This window comes from Anabrus simplex, chromosome 4, assembly GCF_040414725.1.
Source record: "Anabrus simplex isolate iqAnaSimp1 chromosome 4, ASM4041472v1, whole genome shotgun sequence".
In the NCBI taxonomy this organism is placed as follows: Eukaryota; Metazoa; Arthropoda; class Insecta; order Orthoptera; family Tettigoniidae; genus Anabrus; species Anabrus simplex.
In genome coordinates, this window is record NC_090268.1 from 123983492 (window position 1) to 124009531 (window position 26040).

The following is a 26040-nucleotide window of genomic DNA, read 5'->3' on the forward strand; positions in this document are numbered from 1 at the left end:
CGTTTGTTTTATCTAACGTAGTATTTCCTATTTACATTACTGTTTACTACGTTTTATTCTATTGACTCTGTTTTAGTCTGGGTATATTTTAATGTATTTTTAATACTAATTTGAATATATTACTGCATTCCAAGCCAATGCCTCATTCTACCGCAATCTATATTTTCTATCAATTTATCAGAAAATAAGGCATTGTGAATTAGATCCACAGATTATTTTAAACTCATAATCATTTTTCATCATCCTTTGTTTTAAATTCTAGTCGTCAGTGGATATATTTTAAAATGTTAATTAACATGTGATTTCGTTTCACTTCGTACCATTAGGGGTCGATGACGTAGATGTTAGGCCCCTTTAAACAACTAACATCATCATCATCATCATCATCATCATCATCATCATCATCATCATCATCATCATCAAAGAACCCAAGAATATTTCATATTCACCCAGAATACTGGACATTTTACATTCCACTGCGAAGCAACGTCATATATTGCATGTAGTTATGCGGAGGATTGCGTATAACGATTTCACTTTACAACTGTAACCTGAAGCTAATCACACGCCGTTATAGAAATTACGTCATGGTTCGCTTTTAAATTAAAACTCTCTGACATACATTATGTAGCTTAGGACAGGCGCTACTCTGAAGTAAACGTTTGAGATGCGTTCTGAATGCATAGTTCCCAGCCAGCCCACCTTTCACTTCTAATCGTAAGACTCAGTAGATGGCTTTATGTTGTGCGCGTACTTTCTGTTCGTTAGTATTATGACATTTAATTGGTCATAAGGAAATTAACTGCTTTATTTCCTTTCTCTTTGACCATTAAGCTCTTTCTACGCGATGTATACCTAAGGCACATTTAATATTTTTTTGCTAACGGAAGACTTCCGTACTTTTTCTTCAGTTACGAGAGCGTATAAACGTTCGAATATTCCCATAAATGTATCCACTTACTTTTTTCTGAATACCTCGTAACATTACTGGCCGACGACTTAGATGTTAGGCGTGTGCTGTGCTGTTATCTTCCCGTTACACCTCTGTGCTTGTCTGCCTGCATCAATACAATGTAAAGTTCAGCTGTAATAAATGCTTATTAAACCAGTTTAAGCTGCCGATAGCGGTAATTATACATGTTTAGGACCCTTGATAGATATTGGTATAATAATGAAAACGACAGAAATCTCTGGTAGAGATAATAATTATTCTACTAATGCTAGTTGTCCTTACATATACTTATATATATCCGTTTGTGGGTCTTGATGTAGAAATCTGTTAAGCACGAATGTAAACGACATTGGATGAATGATGTATTTGGCCAGTTGGGAGTTGAGCAACTCGAATCTTCAGTGTCACTGATAACACTATCAGGAGCTTCAAAGGCATCATTTTCAACCAGAAATGTAGCTTTATTTTAGGCATGCTTAATAATGTTATTGAATATGGGGACACTGAAGTGACTATGGATAAATACATGAATGTTGGTGACGGCGTCGCGCTTCTGGAGGTCAACATAATTGTTGTCGAGTAAAATTTCCTTACAAAAACATTTGGGAACTTCTTTCTGTTGAGGAAGAACGTATAGGCCTACATCTAAAAGTCGAACTAGGGAAGGTGCACCAGATGTAGTGGTTGTTACCTGCATGTATTTATCCGGAATTACGAATAGATTTTATTGAAATTTTATGAAAATGAATGAGTAATTTTATTTTCTATCTGACCTTATTTACATACATACGTACATACATCATCTGTTTACCCTCCAGGTTCGGCTTTTCCCTCGGACTCAGCGAGGGATCCCACCTCTACCGCCTCAGGGGCAGTGTCCTGGAGCTTCAGACTCTTGGTCGGGGATACAACTGGGGAGTATGACCAGTACCTCGCCCAGGCGGCCTCACCTGCTATGCTGAACAGGGGCCTTGTGGAGGGATGGGAAGATTGGAAGGGATAGACTAGGAAGAGGGACGGAAGCGGCCGTGGCCTTAAGTTAGGTACCATCCCGGCATTCGCCTGGAGGAGAAGTGGGAAACCACGGAAAACCACTTCGAGGATGGCTGAGGTGGGAATCGAACCCACCTCTACTCAGTTGACCTCCCGAGGCTGAGTGGACCCCGTTCCAGCCCTCGTACCACTTTTCAAATTTTCGTGGCAGAGCCGGGAATCGAACCCGGACCTCCGGGGGTGGCAGCTAATCACGCTAACCACTACACCACAGAGGCGGACTTCTGACCTTATTAAAAACATTAATTTAGGGCCTGTACTACGACTGTCAGGTAAACAGCCAGATACGTACGCTGCAGGTTTGCAAACTAGAAGTTAAATATTTTCTTGCGTACTACCAACGGATTTTAACGACGGTATTGTAATGCGGAAGATGTAGTCACACTTTTATTGGGTTGGTAATAATGTTACTGAAAATATAGTGAAATTTAGCGCGGTGGTATACGTATTCCCTGGTGTTTTCGTTTGTTTAGCTCTATTCCTTTTGAAATTGTATTACTAGAATCCAATATCAGACTCTTATTAAGCTATAATGTGGAAGTTCAGGTCAAAAACAGAATTAGGACTGAAATATACACATACGAAGGAATGTTAAAATTAATTAACTGTATAACGAAACTGAAACTGTTATAGAAAATAAATACACTGAAAATGTAACCTGGACGCAAAAGTTAAAATTCAGGTTATCTTTTTGTCTAGTACTATTTACGAGGATGCGCGTTACGGCGAAAGTAAAGTTTATATTCGTGATTAACGCCACTGACTCAGCGTAGGATCATTAATTTTATTATTCAATTTATTGTTTGCTCATTGAATAAGTAGTTAGTTTCTTTCTTTTCAATACAATGTGAGAATACTGTAGTAACTGGCAAGCATTTATCTCACTTTAGCGTAAATACTTTTGTAGCAAGTTGTTATGAAGTAAAATAAATATAACCTCCTTAAAACATCCTTATTCGACGGACGAATCGCCATGAACAACGTCGTATACGTTTACACCATATGTGGGTCGCGAATAGATTTGGAATAGAACCCACGCTTTTGACATGCATTTTAATGATTAGGAAATGTGTACTGTCACCTCTGAAACCTTAACGACTATCATTTAGAAGGTAAAAAATGTTAGACTAATGGGACTCGAACCCACGAAAAACTGTATAGCAGCAAACGATGTTGCCCTAACAACCACGGTTACCCATGAAGCTGCCTGTTGACTTCTTGTGTACTGCTGATTATAGTCAATAGCAGCAACTTGCTAGCTTGGGAAATCTTTAAGAATTCTGTGATAGCTGGACAGCAAGCCTGACATACTTTATAATTATATACATAGATTACATTGTAACAACTTAATTTCGCACAGCATCATGCAGAAGTAGATTCATCTTGATGTGTAGCCATCTTGATTCTTTACAGTAGCGTCCCCGATAAGAGCGAAGTCCCAGATAAGAGCGTTAACAGCCTCTCCAACTTCGGCATAGCTGTACTCGAGAATATTCAGATTGAACATAAACCGAACTTCCAGATAAATGTCTAAACTACCAAATAAATTTATACCGCACTTTTATCTGGCTGTCGTAGTACAGGCCCTTAGTCAGTTTAGCCTCCAGGATTATCTTTTCCCTCGGACTCAGCGAGGGGTCTCACCACCACCGCCTCAAGGGCAGTGTTCTGGAGCGTGAGACATTTGGTTGGAGATACGACTGTGGAGGAGTACCAGTACCTCGCTCTGGCAGCCACACCTGCTATGTTGAACAGGGGCCTTCTAGGGGGATGTGGAGATTGGAAGGGATAGACAAGGTAGAGGGAATGAAACGGTCGTGGTCGTAAGTTAGGTACCATCCCGGCGGTTGCCTGGCAAAGAAGCGGGGAAATCACTTAAAACCACTTCGAGGATATCTTAGATGGGAATAGAACCCCTTCTACTCAGTTGACCTCCCGAATCTCAGTGAACCCCGTTCCAGTCCTCGTACCACTTTTCAGAGGCGGACTGTTGCCCGCCCTTCGATCAATTATTGTACATTTAAGAGATGTCCTGTTCTGTAAGTACTGCATTTTTGATCTCTATACTCCAGGATCGGATAACCCCTGTGGGTGAAGATTGTATAATACACCCACGGTCTCCCCTGTATGTCGTAAGAGGCGACTAAAAGGAGCCCCAGGGCCTGTTAACTTAGGAGCTTGGGTTGGTCTCCACAGGACCCTTACTTGAGTCTTGGCACTGGTTCCACTTGCTTGTGCCTGGCTCCTCGCTTTTATCTATCATATCCGACACCGACGGTATTACGTTTCCGAGGCCTGCTCAGTCTTTCATTTCCATGTCCTTTGTGGAGCCTTGCCTTTCCTTCTTCCGATACTTCCATTTTTTTGAACTGACGAATCCCTTCCATTTCTTCCCTCTTGTTAGTGTTAACAAAGTATGGTTGCCCAGTTGTACTTACTCTTAAAACAATAAAAACCGCCATAACTTATTCATCTTTATCTTTTCATATTGCAGAAGGTGTCCTGTTCTGTAATTGTATTGTATTTCGGTCGCTATACTGCACGATCGAAAAAACAATAAATATCACCACCACCATCACCACTATCTTGCTTTTTAGTGACAGTTGTCACTGGGTGAGGGTTATTTATTCATTTATTTCTTGACAGGAAGTCATAGGTCTGATAGATGCGTGACCGCAGTTAGTGAAAGTAACGCATGAATCAAAGAAACAGCATGCGGGCTTCTTAGAAATCAGGGTAAAGGTACCTAACAACCGGTAGTAGCGGTGTGGGGACAGGGTTCTTTATTCATATACGTTGTAAACGAAACACTTTATTGTGAGGAACGTATAAGCAAGGTTTTATTTGACTTTTTAGCAGTTGATTTTCGTAAGACTGGCTCAAATAACTGGGACTCTCTTGTAGATTTTCATAGCTGAGAGTGCTCCAGGATTATTTTATGAAAGGAATAGAGTTGTTCTTAGTGATAATAGTGGTTTTAAGGGTAATAACTTGAAGGAAATTGGTCTCAAGACTTGCTTGTTTTCTACTAATTAAATGTATTTGTATGTTTTAGGTACTCGGACATTTACCGTTTTCGCACCTACAGATCGAGCCTTCACTGCCATGGGCACAGCGGAACAATTGAAAGTGCAAGCGGAAAGGGAAGCTGCTCGAAACTTTGTACAGCGCCACATCGTTCCAGGGTCGCTCTTCAGCGCCGGTATGCGTTACTACCAGGTGCGACCCAGTCTCGACCCAGACCACGCGATTACGATCGTCAAGAATGCAGGTGAGTCAGCATAAATAGATTAATAAATACAATAAGCTCTAACATTTTAACGGGCCAAGTGCAACCTTTCCATAACCGAATCATGAGGTATTTGTATTATACCCAGGTTCCATTAAGAAAACCTAACGTTATTTTTAAAATGTAATTTTCCTTGAATGTTGATATCTCCATCATAGCCATAATAACTAATTTATTTCACGTGGAATTCAAATCACAGGGATATGTCTTCGTATTTCCAAAGTTCTACTTGCTTTGGCTGAGATTCGAGTTCATTTACGATTCTTTTATGTAGAACATATGAAAACGTATTGGTGTAAGATTACTGGACACCTTGTTCACATTTCGGAGTCTGTTGTTTAGGTATAATTTATGTAGATTCCCACTTGATTGGCCCGGGTTCAATTATAGACCAGCGAAGAACTTAAGATTGTTTCAGGGATCGGAAGAGAGAACACTGAAACTCATGTCACACAACTGAGGTGATAATTGGGTTAAAATCGCACCCTCAGCTTTCCCAAAATTAGTTTCCATTTTTGTGGTTTTATATTTCAACAAGTAAATAGCATATAACTTATAGTGCTTTCTTCCTAATCATAGAATCCTAGGATTCGTACCAATGCATGGTGGACATTTGCTATAACATAACTTAATCAAGTTCTTACAGTTACGATTATAATTACAACAGTCGCAAACTCGCTTGCTTGTTCGTTTGGACTCTAGTGAACATATGTCAGCCACTCAGAATATCGTACGCTTAAGTACAATGAGTTGTTGAACAAGATGTTCTAACCGCAACAAAAACAACAACATTAAATAATATTATTAGTAATAACATCATCACATCACCTCGACTGCCGAAGTTCAAGCCTGTTGAGTTAACGCTACATGGCTGATTTGTGTGTTCATTTCACCCTTCCTTTCCTAATAGCCGTTCCATTCCTCTCTTTTACGTGCCCCCCCCCCCTGTGGGCGGAGGCGGTAGAATAACACCCACGGTATCCCCTGCCTGTCGTAAGAGGCGACTAAAAGGGGCCCCAGGGGCTATGAACTTTGGAGCGTGGGTTGGCGACCACGGGGCCCTTAGCTGAGTTCTGGCATTGCTTCCACTTACTTGTGCCAGGCTCCTCACATTCATCTATCCTATCCGACCTCTCTTGGTCAACTCTTGTTCTTTTCCGACCCCAACGCTATTAGGTTTGCGAGGGCTAGGGAGTCTTTCATTTTCACGCTTCTTCGTGGCCCTTGACTTTCTTTGACCGATATCTTCATTTTTCGAAGTGTCGGATCCCTTCCATTTTTTCCTCTGATTAGAGTTATATAGAGGATGGTTGCCTAATTGTACTTCCTCGTAAAACGATAATCACCACCTTACGTGTCGTCTTGAACGATCTGACGTGATATCCTATTTCCCGTCTCGTAAATACCACCGACCTTGGCTGGGATAAAATCCGCCGCCTTGAGTAAATCCCTTCAACTGCTATGGCATTTAGAGAGAGTGAATGCCGGAAGCTGCCCTAATGAGGAGTACAGAAGAGCACCATTACTTCGGCTTCTCTCGCACTGAATAACTCTTACGGGGTCCCTAACCGAGATTTCCGGTCAAAAATTACAAAAAGCTCATACATTACTCTAGTTACATCAGCTGGTTTCTTTGTTGAACGGCCCCGCGGTGTAGGGTTAGCGTGCCTGCCTCTCACCCGTAGGCCACGGGTTCGATTCCCGGCCAGGCCAGGGACTTTTACCTGATTCTGAGGGCTGGGTTGATGTCCACTCAGCCTGTGTAATTGCAATTAAAGAGCTAACTGACGGTGAGATAGCGACCCCGGTCTAGAAAGCCAAGAATAACGGCCGAGAGTACTCGTCGTGATGACCACACGACACCTCGTAATCTGCAGGCCTTCGGGATGAAAAGCGGTCGCTTAGTAGGCCAAGGCCCTTTGAGGCGTTTACGCCATGCAGTTTGATTTTGGGTTTCTTTGCTGATATCTCTAATAGTTCATGCTGTGGAATTTTGCTATAAGATGCGTGTGGCACATAAATACCACCATCAACAAGTTTTACCTTTTCTCTTATTTACCAACATTAATTTCTGTTCTCCCCCCCCCCCCCCAACCATGGAAGTGTCAGTTTTCCACATGGCAATTTCAGCTCGAGTCTGTTCATTGCTGTGTATTAATTTGAACTAAAAATTAATAGTAGGATAAAATATATCTACTCAAAAAATTGTAAAATTCTCGACTAAAATGCCATCTCCAAAAAATGAAATATGTTGATGAACAAATCATTTTGTTTCGTATGTTTATCCGCCACAATGTGAGACTATAGCAAGAAGAAATTTGATATCAGTAAAATGGGATTTGTAAGTCAATTTTTCAACATTCAAAAGTAAGCTAGCAATTGCTCCATAAATGCACTAACCAAGTAAAAATTTCATACACATCAATCGTTCCTGGGAGGAAAAGGGCTTATGTCCATTTTGTTAAGAGTGTCCTGCAAAAGGCAGAAATCTCACATGCACCTTTTTCCCCGTAAATTCAATATTGACTACCACCTTTATGCCACACTCTAAATCCGCAAGGAAAGGCAATAGGACAACTGACTTTATTCTATAGATGCGTTTGATATACTGAACGCAAAACTGGCCGCAACTCAGAATCACAAGAAATGGTCATACGCCGTTTTGCCTCTCATATTCCATGATGGTTCCAGAGATAGTGGTTCATTCAACAACGTCTAAATGTTGTTGTGGTGTTAGAGGGTTAGCGCGCCCACATATGCCAACCGACTACACCGCAGTTAGATCTCGCAAGCCCCTGTGGGTGGGGGCGATAGAATAACACCCACGGTATCCCCTGCTGTCGTAGGAGGCGACTAAAAGGGGCCCCAGGGGCTCTGAACTTTGGAGCGTGGGTTGGCAACCACGGGGCCCTTAGCTGAGTCCAGGCATTGCTTACACTTACTTGTGCCAGGCTCCTCACTTTCATCTATCCTTTCCGACCTCCCATGGTCAACTCTTGTTCTTTTCCGACCCCGACGCTATTAGGTTTGCGAGGGCTAGGGAGTCTTTCATTTTCACGCCCTTCGTGGCCCTTGTCTTCCTTTGGCTGATATCTTCATTTTTCGAAGTGTCGGATCCCTTCCATTTTTCCTCTCTGATTAATGTTATCTAGAGGATGGTTGCCTAGTTGTACTTTCTCTTAAAACAATAATCACCACCACCACTTAGATCCCGCAACCTTGAAAGAAAAAGACGAGTGCCTTACTAACTCTGTCACTCAGTCGCGGAACTTTCACTTTCTTCTACATATTTCCTAAACCGTATGGAAGCGTATTGTGTCATCCATCCGCATTACTTTCCCACTTTAACTTCGAGTATTGTATTGTGTATCTAGTGTTCGTAGCTACTCGTACTTTCTTCACAATCTCAAAAAAAAAAAGAAAAAAAAAAAAGGTAATGGATAAGGATGCAGCGGTAAAGATCCGAGACACTTGTAAACTACCGGAAGATGAAACTCTTATTAGACTAGTGAAAGGATAAACGCTATATGCAATACGTATTTCCTGCCTGTCACTTACTACAAAGACTCACAGATCCATAAGTAGGCAAATACCTCTTACTGCATTTATTTCCTCCTTCGACCGTGAGGTAACTATGTGAAACTAAACAGTAGGCGGTAATTAGTAGCACGGAGACTCTTCAAGCACTGAGATAAAAAGGCGCTAATGAATAAGGCATGAACTGGAAGTAAAAGAGAGTGAGTTGCATTAACTGTCTGTGAGAAAGTTTCAGTTCAAGGGAAATTTTCTTCAGACTATGTTTAAAACTTCATGTATTTACAATCTGATTTACCGTCGCACAGGCACATGGCTAGGAGTGGGCTTTAATTGAGGTACAGCCGGGCGGGAAAATGGGAAATCACGGAAAACGATCTTCAGGGCTTCCAACAGTGGGATTCGAACCCAGTATCTCCCGAAAGCAAGCTGATAGCTTCGTGACACAAACCGTGCAGTCACTTGCTCAGTAACCTTCGTGCAATTACCGTTGACAGTCGTAACTCAAGGCTCTTAGGTGTTTGATTGTGAACGTATCATGTTACGAGTAGAACCCGAATAAACCTGGATTTTTCGGGTAATGTACTTCTTATCAAATTCCTTTGTGTAGAACCAGAATTCAATTTGCTAAACATTGGGCTTTAAATAGCACGGAAACTGTCTCTAATGGGATAGCGGGACCACCGTGGAACTTTGACAAAGTGTATTGTTTATGTGTTGATAACAGCCCACGTAGAACGTTATGGAGTTTTTCTGGACGCCAGTTGAGGGGATTCAAAACCTGTAAAATATGTATCATACGTTTATTTTGGATCTCCTGTAGAGTATGATCCATGCTTAAACACTGAACATCAGTAGATTTTTAATTGTACTTTTTTTACATTTAATTTAATGTTTACATCTACTTTATCGACCATCATTTCATCGTCATCTCCACAGTGGAGACTTTTAATTTCTGACATTTTCCACAATTTATTGAGAACTTTGCCCATTTTTACGACAGAATGCTCTTCTTGACACCAACCTATTCACTATTCACTATTACGTGTTTATGTCGTGGTTAGTAGTGTATGTAGAGAAGATGTGTATTAAGACGTCGACCTCGTACCGAATGCCACTTTGCAGACCATTCAGCCGAGGATCCGAACGGGAGTTCTGCAGCAGGCACTATAGGTACGGCTGGAGAGTTGCCTATGCAGTAGGCGTTCCAAAGAATACTTCGCAAAATTCGAAGCTCTACAACTAGCATCCAGCAACACTCCGAAATGCAGCACTGCAGCAGTGTTCGTTCCAACACATAAGCAGTGCACTGGCTAAGTTTCAAGATGACCCCACTTTCCCACTTTCCCCACTGTCTCTTGACAATGCTCTTGTCAGTAAAGGGCGACCTATCCACAGGCAAAGGCTGGGTTTTGTTAGGGTTCAGAGCACACGCAGTGTGCAGAAGTGTACCACTCCCCTCCACCTTTCGTGCACACAAGCAGTTAACAATGACTATTAACAATGAAAATTCTGCTGTGTTTAGACAACGCCTTTACAGAAGGATTAATTTTTTAAAAAATCTGTGAAATATGTTGTGCCGGGAATGACAACTGGAATAACACTGCGTGGAATCTGGATATAAATGACTGAGCCGGCCTGCTACCGCTGGGTACCGTGGCTCAAATCCCGATCGCTCCATGTGAGATTTGTACTGGACAATGTGAAAGCGAGACAGTTTTTTCTCCGGGTACTCCGTTTTTCCTGTCATCTCTCATTCCAGCAAACCTCTCCAGTATTTTTTCATCTGTCAAGTCATTAACTGTTGTTCCAGAGGAGTGCGACAGGCAGCCGGCACAGTTCCTTTCCTCACCGCTAGATGGAGTCTTCACTCATTCCATTCCTGACCTGGTCAAATGATTGGAAACAAGCTGTGGATTTTCATTTTCGTTTCATTATTTATTTAATTTACAGTGTTGCTTTACGTCACACCGACACAGTTAGGTTTTATAGCGACGATGGGACAGGCCTTAATGGCCTTAATTAAGCATTACCGGGCGAGTTGGACGTGCGGTTAGGCGCGCGCAGCTGTGAGCTCGCATCCGGGAGATAGTGGGTTCGAACCCCACTGTCTCTGCAGCTCTGAAGATGGTTTTCCGTGGTTTCCCATTTTCACACCAGGCAAATGGCTGTACCTTAATTAAGGCCACGGCCGCTTCCTTCCCATTCCTAGGCCTATCCTCTCCCATAGTCGCCATAAGACCTATCTATGTCGGCGCGACGTAAAACAAATAGCAACAAATAATTAAACGTTTGCCTGGTGTGAAAATGGGAAACCACGGAAAACCATCTTCAGGGCTGCCGAAAGTATGTTTCGTATCCACTATCTCCCAATGAAAGCTTACGGCTACGTCGTCCAACTCGCGCAGCCACTTGCTTGGTAATAATAATAATAATAATAATAATAATAATAATAATAATAATAATAATAATAATAATAATAATAATAATAATAATAAGCAGAAGAAGAGGAAGAAGAAGAATAGCTTTGTGTCTTCCTCAGTATATTTTTATGATTTTCTGAGGCCCCAAGGTGCCGGAATTTTGTCCCTCATGAGTTCCTTTACATGCCAGTAAATCTACCGACACGAGGCTGACTTATTTCAGCACCTTTAAAAGATCACCGGACTGAGCCAGGATCGAACTTGGCAAGCTGGGCTCAGAAGGCCAGCGTTCTGCCACCCGAGCTACTCAGCCCTGCATTGTGATCTCTGAAATTACGTGAAATGTAGATAAATGTTACTCTTATCTATTCAACACCGCGTAAGCTGTAAATATGAAAAAAATATCACAAATAATTTTCTATCGAATTAAATATAACTACTCAACAAATAGTCGTGTGTATATTCAGGGTAGAGCGCTCGATGTGTACGAGAGGATTTGAAAGTCCCGCGGAGTGACGCGTTGACCTGGATGCTCGCCCTAGCCTTGCCGATGGCACCGGTCAGGGTCGACACGAGAGATGTAGGTCGGTACAAGGCCAGAGCTGGGCCAGCCAAGTTCGATCCACGCTGGATACGGAACGCAGAGCAGATTCCTCGGGCTCTGTTGCGCTATTCTGGTGCGCACGCAGCAGGTGAAGGACAAGGAAACGTTCAAATAGGACATTGTAGGTCGCAATATCGGTCACCTCCCACAAACTCTCGCTCTCGAGGTAAATGCACCTCTATTAACTGTATTCTATTTTTTAATTAGGACGGCGAAGGTCAAGGATGACCAATGAAGGTTTTATGTTCCCCATATATAAACCCTCCAGTAATAATAATAATAATAATAATAATAATAATAATAATAATAATAATAATAATAATAATAATAATGTCCGCCTCTGGTGTATTGGATAGTGTAATTAGCAGCCACTCCCCGAGGTCCGAGTTCGATTCCCGGCTCTGCCACGAAATTTGAAATGTAAAACGAGGACAGGAACGGGGTCCTCTGAGCCTTTTGTGAGGTCAGATGTGTAGAGGAGGTTCGATTCCCGCCATACTCGAACTGGTTTTCCGTGGTTTTCCACTTCCTCTCAGGGCGAATGCCGGGATGGCCACATTCGCTTATTTCCCTATTCCTTGCGTATCTCGGATCTCTTACAATCCTTCCATCCGCCACGAGGCCCCTGTTCAATTGTATCTCTGATCAAATGTCTCACGCTTCAGAACGGTACCTTTGAGGAAGTAGACGTGGGATCCCTCGCTGATTCCGGGAGTGGGGGGCAAATCTTGGAAGGTAAACGATTAAATAATAATAATAATAATAATAATAATAATAATAATAATAATAATAATAATAATAATAATAATAATAATAAACTACTGTTCGGGTTCGCACTGGGAACATAAAACTTTCGCGACTATCACTGTTCTAACTCACAAGTAGAATTCCGTTAATGCAGTGCTTTTACCTCGAGAGACAGGTTGTGGGAGGTAACCGCCGCTGGTTCATGATTGAACTGTGTTTAAGTTGGTGGGGCCAATTCCTGGATTCGAGCCCGGCTAAGTGTGGTGGAATGAGGAAGTTATTTATTTAGAGTATGGCTTTTAGTCCCGGGAATTTCCAAGGTCGGGTGTCTGTAGGCAGCGTGTAGATAATAATAATAATAATAATAATAATAATAATAATAATAATAATAATAATAATAATAATAATAATAATAATAATATGTTTGAGTCATCGGTCCATCGACTGGTTTGACGCAGCTCTCCTGTGCTAAACTTTTTTATTTCTGCGTAACTACCTCTTCTAATCTGTTTGACATGTTCGTGCATTCGTCTACGACTAGCGTTTTTACCATCGACATTCCCTCAAAAGCCAACTGAATAAGTCTTGGGTGTCTTAAGACATGTTCTGTTATTTTATCTTTTCTTCTGGTCAAATTTCGCCAAACTGTTCTCCACTCACCAATTCGAGTCAGTATCTTTTCATTCGTGATTTAGTCAATTCATCGCGCTTTCAGCATTTTTTGCAACACCATATTTCAAAAGCTTCAATTATTTCTTTCATCGAGCGAGTAGCTGCGTGGAATTTGTCACGTAGCTGGCAGCTTACATTCGGGGGGTAGTGGGTTCGAACCCCACTGTTGGTAGGTCTGAAGATGGTTTTCCGTAGGGCTGTACATTAATAAAGTCCACGGTCGCTTCTTTCCGCACTCCTAGCCATTTCCTATTAAATCGTCGCCATAATACCTATCTGTCGGTGCGATGCAAAGTAAAAAGAAAAAGAAAGTTATCGTCCATGTTTCACTTCCATACAAAGCCGCGCTCCAGATGAAAGTCTTCAGAATCACATTCCTAATTCTTATGCCAATGTTTGAAGTGAACTAATGTATTTCCTTAAGAAATGCCTTCCTTCCTTCCTTCCTTCCTTCCTTGCTTCTGCTAGTCTGCATTTGATGTCCTCCTTATTTCTGACATCGCCAGTTATTCTACTTCCCAAGTAACAATATGAACCTACTTCCTTTAAGGCTTTATTACCGAGCGAGTTGGCCGTGCGGTTAGGGGCGCGCGGCTGTGAGCTTGCATCCGAGAGATAGTGGGTTCGAATCCCTCTGTCGGCAGCCCTTGAAGGTGGTATTCCGTGGTTTCCCATTTTCACACCAGGCAAATGCTGGGGCTGTACCTTAATTAAAGCCATCCTTCCGACTCCTAGGCCTTTCCTATCCCATCGTCGTCATAAGACCTATCTGTATCGGTGCGACGGAATGCCACTAGCAAAAAAAGAAGAAGAAAAAAGGCTTTATTTTCTAGTGTAACATTTCCTGCTTCATCTGCATTCGTTCGACTGAACTCCATTACTTTCGTTTTGGATGTATTTATTTTGATCTTGTACTCCTCCAAAACTGTCTCCATACTTTCAGCAATTCATCCAGATCTTTCTAAGATTAATGACAGAATGAAGTTTGAATGATTTGATTGATTGATTGATTGATTGATTGATTGATTGATTGATTGATTGATTGATTGATTGATTGATTGATTGATTGATTGATTGATTATAATTGCGATGATTTGGTTCTAAGCGGTCCACCTATTCAGTACAAACATATGTGGATAAAACTATATCTTGGTACCAGTTATATCGTAATTTTTTATTTTGGTACTATGGGATGATTTATTAAAACCATGAAACTATTTTTTTAGTACCATCACGCGGGGAACACCATGGGTTGCCTCTACTTGCGAGTAGTACCACTATATTAGGTACGAAATATGTTTGTGATTAGTAGCAGCAGAGAGTGGGTAACTGTGGGTTTCCAGTACCCGTGAGTCGTACCCTTGTAAGCAACACCATGGGTCTGGGCGTTGCCTGTGATTAGTACCACTATATGAGCGGCACCGTGGGTCTGCGTTGCCTGTGCTTAGTATCTACTATGTGAGGAACACCACGGGAATACCGGCGCCCGTGATTAGTACACCTAGGTGAGGAACACCATCGGTTTGCGTTGGCTATGAGTGGCGCCGTTATGTGAGAAACACCATAGGTCTGCGTTTCCTGTACGACGTCCAATACTTGTACAATCATGTGTGGAACACCGTGAGTCTACGCTACTTTTGATTAGTACCCCAACATGACAAATACCATGGTTCTCTTTTACTAGCGATAAGTACCATTATGCGGGGCCGTTGACCTGGACCCCTTTAGACAACAAGCACCCTCCATTCAGGATTGTGCTTTAGAAGTGGTCTCTCGGTCAGTAGGATCCACTGATTTTTTAAATTCATATCCATCCATTCATTCCTTATGCCATTTTTTATTTTGGTCAGTGGATGATTAAAAACTTTTAATTTGTCATTTCATTTCGTACCATCAGGGGCCAATGACCTAGATGTTAGGCCCCTTAGAACAACAAGCATCATCAGCATCATCATTTGTTTTGGTACTAGTTTCGACCTCTTGTGGTCATCATCAGCCGTCATATTCATTGGTAAATAAAACATTAAACACCTGAATCTGTGTAAAAACATGAACCCTAAATAAAATAAAGACACGTAAAATAATTTAAGAAACACTCCAAGCGAGTCTGTGAGCATATGGTGATTATAATTAGACTTAAAAAACGAATGTTATCTCGTTCGTCTTCCCCTTAAATAATCACCACACCCACCACTGTCTTTAAATTTCTTTGTACATTTTTTTTACAAACACTTCAGCAGGACCGTCTAGATTTCTCTTCAAATTCTTCGGAGCAGCGATCATACTCCTTACCGTTTAAATGTCCTTGTGCGCTCTCTGCTCGGGTCTCTCAGGGGATGGTCTCTCTGTTTTCAAGCGAAATCAGTTATTTTTAACTTATATTCGAAAACGATTCAAGTAAGCACGGTCATGGTAGTAGTAAAGTAGTTAATGCTCGGAACGAACCATCTTTTTTCACACTTGTTGCGGAGTACCTTCAGATAATTGCCTGGAGTATAGAGCTCTTGCTGTGCAGCAGTAATCAGTCCTTGGCAGCTCAATAGACTGAGGCACTTCATTCAAGTACCCTCTACCGCTCGCACATTGTCGTGAAGGAGGGATTTGAGGACTAAATTATATCGTATTTGAGGAAACCCTTCGAGTTCTACATTTCTAATTGTCGCAGACACACTTATGGCTCTTTACTGCCAGTTCAGGGACTCTGTCCGTTATGCTACCGCATTCAGAACTGTTACACTGAATGGCACTTACTTGTTTGACTGACCTTGATCGTCTCGTAGTGAAGTTTAAAACATCTCTTTAGAGTGGCAGTTACCTCTCTGAGATATATAGATATCGTCCCTGTTCTGCCAAAACGGCGAACGTTACAATGCTCTTCCTATCCATTATTTCCCTTAAGACTGGTCACGCCTTCCAGCCACATATTGATATTGAGTCCATCAGAACAATTTCTGTTGAGTTCATTTTCCTATGTGCGTGTGTAAAGAAAAATGAACCTTATTGTGCCATACTGAAGGAATGTATGTTTGCATGACATTTACCCACTCCTAGAGTGTGATGTGTTTAAGGTTCATTTTCCTTTACACACGCGCATAGGAAAATGAACTCAACGAAAATTGTTCTGATGGATCGCATATCAATATATAGATGGAAGGCGTGACCAGTCTTAAGGGAAATAATGGATAGGAAGAGCATTGTAACGTTCGCCGTTTTGGCAGAACAGGGACGATATACTCAGTCAAGTTTGGAACTCTTGTTCTAAGAAACACTTACCTCTCTGAGATATCTTGATAGAGTCGCACATCAGGTGTGGAATATTTGTTCGGGGTGTTTCTTACCTTACTAAGCGAACTTGATATAGATTGGGCTTGGAACACTTATTCGGAGTAACTGAAGTTGATGAATTCACAGACTGGGTTTGAACAAATAGTGGTGCAACAGGCCATTAGGGCCTTTCCCTTCAAAGTCATCTGCTGCTGCCCGAATGCTCTGCGACGGCATGTTGACACATGTATCAATACTAACACATGGCTCCCCCTGTGGGTGGGGTCGGTAGAATAACACCCACGGTATCCTCTGCCTGTCGTAAGAGGCGACTAAAAGGAGCCCTAGGGGCTCTGAACTTTGGAGCGTGGGTTGGCGACAACGTGGTCCTTAGCTGAGTCCTGGCATTGCTTCCAATTACTTGTGCCAAGCTCCTCACTTTCATCTAACCTATCCGACCTTCCTTGGTCAACTCTTGTTCTTTTCCGACCCCGACACTATTACGTTTCCGAGGGCTTGGGAGTCATTTTCACGCCCTTCGTGGCTCTTGTATTTCTTTGGCCGATACCTTCATTTCTCGCAGTATCGGATCCATTCCACTTTTTCCCTCTGATTTGTGTTATATAGAGGATGGTTGCCTAGTTGTACTTCCACTTAAAACAATAATCACCGAGCTCGATAGCTGCAGTCGCTTAAGTGCGGTCAGTATCCAGTATTCGGGAGATAGTATGTTCGAACCCCACTGTCGGCAGTCCTGAAGATGGTTTTCCGTGGTTTCCCATTTTCACACCAGGCAAATGCTGGGGCTGTACCTTAATTAAGGCCACGGCCTCTTCCTTCCCACTCCTAGCCCTTCCCTGTCCCATGGTCGCCATAAGAACTACCTGTGTCGGTGGGACGTAAAATAACTAGCAAAAAAAATAATAATAATCACCACCACCTCTAACGCATGTCATTTTGAACATTTCATACAAGAAAGAGTTTCATGTGGTATTTTGGTACGTTCCGTCCCTGTGTGTAGAGTTGTAGAAAATAAGTCCTAACGTGGAAATATAACGTTTAAAAACCCATGTCCATGTAATATAGTTTCTTCTTCTACGTGTGAGGAATGCGTCCTGAACGTTTGGCCGTACCTTATTATTACACACTGTATTTACTGTGTTTTATAGCATTTTTACACCTGACGATGATCATCATACTGCAGTAAATAGCGAAGTGTAGTAAGTTTTTTTAAAGAAAAGTTTTATAATAAGTATTTTTCAGCCACTTCGTAACAGACAACATGTTTCAAGAAAGTACAGTTCATGTAAAATTAAAGCGTGGCTCTAGGTTCCCTTGCAAGTCTAAACATTATTTTGTATATCCAATAATTTAAGTGTTGTATTAAAGAAACTTTACGTAAATTACGAGTAGGTACCCAATAATGATATTCAATTTACAATATATATAATGAGCGTATAGGTCTCCGTATGGATCTTTAACAGCTTTCTGTGACTACCACGCTAATAGACTACTATTACTACTACTACTAAACAGTTTTCATTCCTCCCCTGAAGGGGGAGGCGGGCCTCATAGACGGTGACGCCGTCTCTCAGGCCAGGAGATTGGTGTCGGAGAAGGAGGGAGGGTTGGCGGCCGTGGCCTATAGTAGGAACTATCCCGCCTTCGCCTTAGTACAGGAGAATAATCATAGTAAAATATCACATTTCTTAATGTATCATTAAAATAAATGTACTCAACCCCTAATATTTTATATCCTTATTAATAGGTTAGAACTTAATACTAGTTCTTTTACATTTGTGAGTTCTGCTTTCTATAGTTTTTAGAACAGACATCTTATTAAACATTTTTTTGCTAGTGGCTTTACGTCGCACCGACACAGATAGGTCTGATGGCGACGATGGGATAAGAAAAGCCTGGGACTTGGAAGGAAGCGGCCTAATAATAATAACAATAATAATAATAATAATAATAATAATAATAATAATAATAATAATAATAATAATAATAATAATAATAATAATAATTGTTACGGAGTTGTCCGTGGTAGGTAGAGGTGAAAGAAGTTGCTGGGGGGAACAGGTCTCAAGATGCGAAATTAAAATTAAGATAAAATTTAACAAGGTTATATTTTCTTTTCAAGATCAATAAATAACCATTATAACAGGGACTCAGTAGCCTAGCAACAATTCGAGAATGTACAATTACAGTGTTACAGGATTTGAGCTCCGAGAGCCAGACACATAATTCTTGAGCTATAAGCCCAACCTTACGATATACAAGATTCAACCAAGGGGCAGAAGACCCCAATCATGCCCAGGAGCTCTTGCTCCCAATTACACAGTACCGCCTCCTCGAGGCACGCAGAAACAAATTTTAAGAAAGAGCAACCCGCTCTTAAAGTTCAAGCCTATCAAAGGCCACACCAAACTCCACGTTCAAGCTGTCCTCCAAGGACATACACACAGGGGTAAAAAAATACCCAACCTACTGAGGCCTATTCAGTGAAGAAACAGAAATATTACACGGCCTCCACAATACCAACTTGAGAGGAGGCAAAACTGCACTCCAAATACACCTTATTAAAACCTACTTGGCACTAGGCCGCTAATGCAAGGGCTAATCCCATACTAAAGAGGTGACTTATATAAGAAAACGATTTACATTACATTAGAAGGGAAGAAACGGTTGTGAAAATAAGTTCACCTCAAAGCGATATGAGTGGGAGCTCGAGAGGGTTAAGCACTCTCTATCCCAATTTGTAGTTTAAAAAGATAGAATAGATACCAAGTGTCTTTACATTTTAGAGGAAAGTTACATGGTAAAAGGCTACGGACCTGCCCCGAGAGTTAAACTGCTGAGCTAGCAAGAAAAGAAGTTATTAAAAGGCCATTACCTGGTGGTTGAACTGCTGCCCGAAGAAAGAGGCGCTTCCCGCCCCCTGCTACATAATTTACACAATGATAGGTGTTACTGAAGTGGCCCGGAGACCCGAAAATCAGCAGTTTATATACCCTCGTGGAAAGTTCGAGGCGTTTCGTGAATGATAACACCCGCCCACAAGCATTTTATTGGATAATGGCAAAAACTACTACACTAGACGAAGAAGAAACACCTTATTGGTGGAAAATTAATTACAGAAATTCCTTATTGGTCAAATTCAAAACTGGCGGAAAGAAAGGGTTAATATTGCCAACTTAAACAATGACTGAAAGAAATTTAACAAAGAACAAACTTATGAACCCAAAATTTCTCCAAAAACACAGTTCGTTCACTTCGCACTAGGGTGCATAATTGTAGTCCTTCAGTAGTGCCATCTAGAAGAGAATGTCCACACTTCTTACTACAGGCAAAACAAAAATACATCGAAAACGACACAGTTCAGAAAACTTCAAAATTTACAAGTAGGGACATCTTCTGAGAAACTTGAGAATTAACACTGTAGTTAAAGTTCAGGCTTCCTCCAGTAGAGGAGTTTCAACTGGCGCAATGTTTGAATTAGCGGAGCGGAGGTGTACCGCCCGGTACAATAATAATAATAATAATAATAATAATAATAATAATGATAATAATAATAATAATAATAATAATAATAATAATAATAATAATAATAATAATAACTGTGTTAAAAGGGCATAAATTAATTGATTTTAAATTATATAAATAATTACTTAAGAACCAAATAACAGTATTTGTAGAATCAGAAATGTAATATAAAGAGGTCTTTCTCTTTTCCGAAAGGTTCCGTTTAGTAGATATGTGCCATTTGAACAAATACCACTGTTTGTCTTCCGACTATTGGATGAAGGGTGCAGCAGATGGAATTTCATAAACATCCGTTATCTAGACGTAACTCATCTGGCCGTCCTTTCCGCCTTGACGGGTCAGCCGCAAGTGAAGGGACAACATGTGGTGTCTGGGAGATTTAAAGGTTAAGTTCCACTTCACTTTCCCGGACCTAATCCTCTCACTTACACATCGTTCTCGTTCATAGAAAGATATCCTTTAAAACTGACTGGCTGATGGTAGGGCCGGAAATGAAAGGAGTTGAGTGAGCTGTGGTAGACCAGACAGCGAAAGGGTGAAAGCAAGAAGGCATCTTCTTCGCGTGTGCTCTCGTCTTCTCAACTTTCGCCTTTCATTTCTTCTCGTAATGAGCTGCTCGCTACGGCGGCTGAGCCTTCTCTCACGGTGACCTTGTAAACAGAGATTGACATCAGAGTTTCTCATTTCTTCACACTTAATGTCACACAGACATTTTTCTCTTTCCCTCTATGATACACTCCTTGTAGCTGATCATGTTCATTTTTAGATAGTGATTCTCTTTCCTGTGGATTTAGTTTAGTTCTTGCCTGAATGCCAACTCCGCGGTGCAGGGGTAGCCCCGGGTTTGATTCCTGGCCGGGTCAAGGATTTTTACCTAGATCTGAGGGTTAGTTCGAGATCCACTCAGCCTACGTGATTACAGTGGAGGACTGTGAGAAAGCGGCCCCGCTCTAGAGAACCAGGAATAACGCTGAGAGGATTCGTCGGTGCTGACAACACGACACCTCGTAATCTACAGGCCTTCGGGCTGAACTGCGGTCGCTTGTAGGCCAAGGCCCTTCGGGCCTGTTGTACCATGGGGTTTGGTTTGGTTCTTGGCTGAGTGGTTAGGATACTAGCCTTTGGCTCAGAGGGCCCCGGATTTGATTCCTGACGGGGTCTGGGGTTTTAACTGCGTGTGTTTAATTATTCTGGCCCGGGGACTGGGGGATTTTGTTCGTCTTAGTACACAGACGGGTCTCTTCATATTTCGTACACATACAGCACACCACGTTAACAACTATTGCAGTGAATACATCCCTCCACATATGGTTGGTATTAGGAAGGTCATCCAGCCGTAAAACCGTGTCAAATCCACGTCAACTGCTGACCACAATCAATTCAGAAAACTCCGGGAAGAAGAAGATAATAGTAAAACATTGTTATTGAATTTATGTCCCACTAATTGTTTTTACGGTTTTCAGAGATGCATATGTGCCGAAATTTTGTCCCATACTCCCACGTGGCGCGTCCCAGGTGGCGGATAGGGGGGTCCTAACCGGCTTACCGGTGGACTTGAGGGAAATAAAATACCTCTCGCGGACCAAACACACTACCCCCCGTGGGTGGGGGAGGCAGACGAAAAATACACCCACGGTATCCCGTGCCTGTCGTGAGAGGCGACTGATAGGGGCGACCAAGGGATGATTGTATTAGAACTATGAAACTACTTGTGATCAGTACCACCACGCGGAGAGCACCAAGGGTCGCTTTTACTTGCGCGTAGTACCACTATATTAGGTACGAAATAGGTTTGTGATTAGTAGCACACAGGAGCACCGTGCGGTCGGCTTTTGCAGTACCTGTAATTAGTAGCACTATATGAGCAGGACCATGGAATGATAGCTACCATGGTTCTGCCTTGCCTATGATTAGTACCCACTATATAAGGAACACCACGGGATAGCGGAAGGTCCCTGTGGTTAGTACTCTTATGTGATGAACACCATAGCGCAGCGTTCCCTGTAAATGGCGCCGCAATGTGAAAAAAGCTTTAGGTCTGTATTATATGTCGAATTTCATAACCTGTGAGTAGTGGAATACCGCGAGTCTCTGCTACTTTTGATTAGTACCGCAACATGACAAATACCATGGTTCTACTTTCCTAGCGATAATTACCGTTATGAGGGGCCGATAACTTGGATTTTGAACCCCTTTTAGACTGCAAGCATCCTCGATTCAGTATTATGCTCTAGCAGCAGTCCCTTGGTCAGTTATCCTATTGTTTTTCCGTCAGTTTCTATGAATGTAAGGTACTGCGGGTGGCATCCACTGATTGTTTTAAATTCATGTCCATCCATTCATTCTTCGTTCTCATGTTTTGAATTCTGGTCAGTGGAGAATTTTGGGCTTTTAATTTGTCGTTCCATTTCGTCTCATTTCCTACCATTAGGGACCGATGACCTCGATGTTAGGCCCCTTTAAACAACAAGCATCATCATATCATCAAATTTTGTCCCGCAGGAGTTCTTTTATCTGCCAGTAAATCTACCGACACGGAGCTGGAATGTAGGGTAATAATTATCCATGAGTTACATCAAAGGACCTACAGTTTTTCGTGCCATGAGAATCACTTACACGTGACTCATTTGTGAAATGCAATTTGTATGGAGCTACGAGTCAATGAACCAATGTTGGCAATTCTTTGTTTACTATGTCCCTAACACTCAAAGTCTTCCTACATTATTATTATTAGTAGTACGGAAAAGCATCCAATAAACGTTTGTTATTTATGACGACAAAAGCCATCGTAACGAAAACGGAACACAACAATTTTATATGAATATAATAGTGAATACATTTACACTAACATACCTGATGTGCTCTGTATCTGTTAGTGAATTAGTTACTTTAAACCATACAGATGACGATTATACAGAGCCAGGAGTTGGTCATTAAGTTGGCTAGTCCTGCAGCCTTTGTTTTGAGCTTGTAGAGAATAATAATACTAAAAATGAATTAATAAGAAGTTGTATACTCATTTGACTATATTTCTTTTTTCTTTTAGTGCCACACATCATGGGAAAAAGGGTTTTTTTCAGATTTTAAATGTGGTAGCCTTAACACGAAGTTTTCAAGAGTAACAATATTTTCAAAAAAAATTCTTCTCAAAATGTCTAACTAAATTTAATTTTCAGAAACTCTCCACGTTTTGAGGTGGATTCAGAAATCCATCCCTATGTCTCTACATTATGAGGAAAAGAGATTAATGCCTCTACGGATGGCAACGTTGTTTCCAGCCATCACATTCTTTAAAATTTTCAGTTTTCTGATCTAGAACGCTATATGTTTCACAATTCTGAGAATTCTGTTCTTGTGTTGCAGGTCAGCTGAAGGCGAACAACGCCCATGTTATTGCTCACAACATCCCAGCAACCAACGGTGTGATTCACGTGACCGATACTATCATTCTGTAGCGTGGAACTGTGGAAAACTGTGTGAAATGTGATAATTTGTGTAGACAATGAACAAGATTTATAATTGCTGCCTTATTGAAGTCTCGGAACATGAGGACTTCAGGACTCAAAAGCGAAGAGGTATATTCATGCAGGACGAGATATCCTCCCCTAACTTTACATCGTGGCTTAGGTCACGTCAACCTTACTCAAAATATGAACGCAAAACTGCACGTTGGAGGACAGAATAAATGATATTGTGAAAAGGAATGGAAATGCAGCGAGTTCCAACCACCGTGGTCAGTGCAAAGAGCCCCAGAGCACTTGCGGTGAGGAAACATGTAAAAGTACTGTCCCATACAGTATTGCCACACTTTGATGGCCACTTAGCTCTTCTTCCTCCCTACGTTGCTTTAATTATCCAACTCTTCCCTTTCCCCGGTCTGACTTCGTGTATGTACACGTCGATTTGATAACATTCACAAATACTTTCCTCTTTCCCTTCGATACTCTGCACTGGTATATGATGTATAATTTTACAATATTCTTAAATATTAGTTATCTAATAAGCATAATAGTTATCTACTTTCGTTTTAAATATAAAGAAAAATACGTTATATTTCCAAGCGGTATCCCACAATTGACAGTCGAGAGCCTTGTTTGTTGGGAATAAATATGTGCATTTTCACCTTAAAACAAAGAAAACGAGGTATTTTACAGTTATAAACAGTTGCTTTTACTATCTTAATATTATAAGTAAACTCGTATCCTCTTATCAGGCACATCCCCATTGGAGGTGAGCTGCATGTACCATTTCAATCACTTACCAGCCCTCCTGCCATTCTTAAATTTCTGGCAGTACCGGGAATCGAACCCGGGCCCCCGAGGAGGCAGCTAATTACACTAACCGTTACGCTACGGAGGCGGACAACTTATATTATGACTTAGTGTTAATGCTACAATCCTTTTAAATTATTATTTGGATAGTTTTAACGATTTACTGCCTCCTCGGGGGCCCGGGTTCGATTCCCGGTACTGCCAGAAATTTAAGAATGGCAGGAGGGCTGGTATGTGATTGAAATGGTACATGCAGCTCACCTCCAATGGGGATGTGCCTGATAAGAGGATACGAGTTTACTTATAATCATCATCATCATCATCTGTTTACCCTCCAGGTTCGGCTTTTCCCTCGGACTCAGCGAGGGATCCCACCTCTACCGCCTCAAGGGCAGTGTCCTGGAGCTTCAGACTCTTGGTCGGGGGATACAACTGGGGAGTATGACCAGTACCTCGCCCAGGCGGCCTCACCTGCTATGGTGAACAGGGGCCTTGCTGGGGGATGGGAAGATTGGAAGGGATAGGCAAGGATGAGGGGAGGAAGCGGCCGTGGCCTTAAGTTAGGTACCATCCCGGCATTCGCCTGGAGGAGAAGTGGGAAACCACGGAAAACCACTTCGAGGATGGCTGAGGTGGGAATCGAACCCACCTCTACTCACTTGACCTCCCGAGGCTGAGTGGACCCCGTTCCAGCCCTCGTACCACTTTTCAAATTTCGTGGCAGAGCCGGGAATCGAACCCGGACCGCCGGGGGTGGCAGCTAATCACGCTAACCACTACACCACAGAGGCGGCGTTTACTTATAATATAAGATAGTAATATAAGATAGGTGTGATGCACAAAAGAGAAAGTATTATCAGGTAGAGCACAATAAAACATCACATCACAACTGCAAAATCAAGCCATAAAGCAATTGACCTGAAACTCACCATCCTTGCTCGAAATTGACAATACGACAACGCAGCGGTTCAAGTTTTTTCTTCAACCATAGCACTTAACGCTCCGTACTCCTTTGTGCTCTGAGTGCGCTGATGCCTTAAGTTGGAATTCCCTTTGCTGAAGTATTGAAGAGTCCGTAAGGAATAACCGGTTGCTCACTTCGATTAATTTCTGTAACACTGAAGTACATAATCAAGAACCTACCACCATCAAATCTTTTCTGAGACTTAAAAAAGTCTCCACAGATTTCATGCCGAAATTCTCTCGAGTGTTTTCCCATGGGAGCTGACATTTTATATCACCGATTCGCAGTATAACCTATGGTGGGTTTTGTTAGAGTTGAAAAATGAGAAAACTCTAATATATTACCTGTTCTGGTTGATTTTTGGACAGTCATACGGGAAATGGTTCAAATATAGAATTATCAGTCCTTTTACAATCGAAAAAACAAAAAGGGTTTCTGGTTAGGAAAGTCAAGACACTCCTCATGTCTTTACTTATTATCACCACCAAGAACAAGAGTGTTCCAGTCATAAAGGCGGGAGGTTTACATTTGAGAATCAGTTGATTTCAGTAGAAATCTCGCCGTACTAAAGTTCAACTTCTACTGAGATTAGTACGTTACCCCGGGTTTCTAAAGCTATTAAACTGGCAGTACATCAATTATTAATTTACACTGGAAATGAAAATAGACATATCTTTTGAACAGCAGACCTCGAGTCGTTTAATTCATTTCATGGTGAACT

The 26040-nt window shown here is 41.7% G+C and overlaps 1 protein-coding gene across 1 annotated transcript in view; it reads left to right on the top strand.

Moving 5' to 3' along the window:
- The window catches only part of LOC136872195 (putative mediator of RNA polymerase II transcription subunit 26), an 80093-nt gene extending 56522 nt beyond the window's left edge, over positions 1-23571 (top strand). Inside the window, exons 6-7 of the mRNA XM_068227362.1 lie at positions 5061-5276; positions 23448-23571. Coding sequence (XP_068083463.1) covers positions 5061-5276; positions 23448-23539 — 308 coding nt within the window. The 3' untranslated portion in view covers positions 23540-23571. The remainder of the gene's footprint in view (positions 1-5060; positions 5277-23447) is intronic.
- The last annotated feature ends 2469 nt before the right edge of the window (positions 23572-26040 follow it).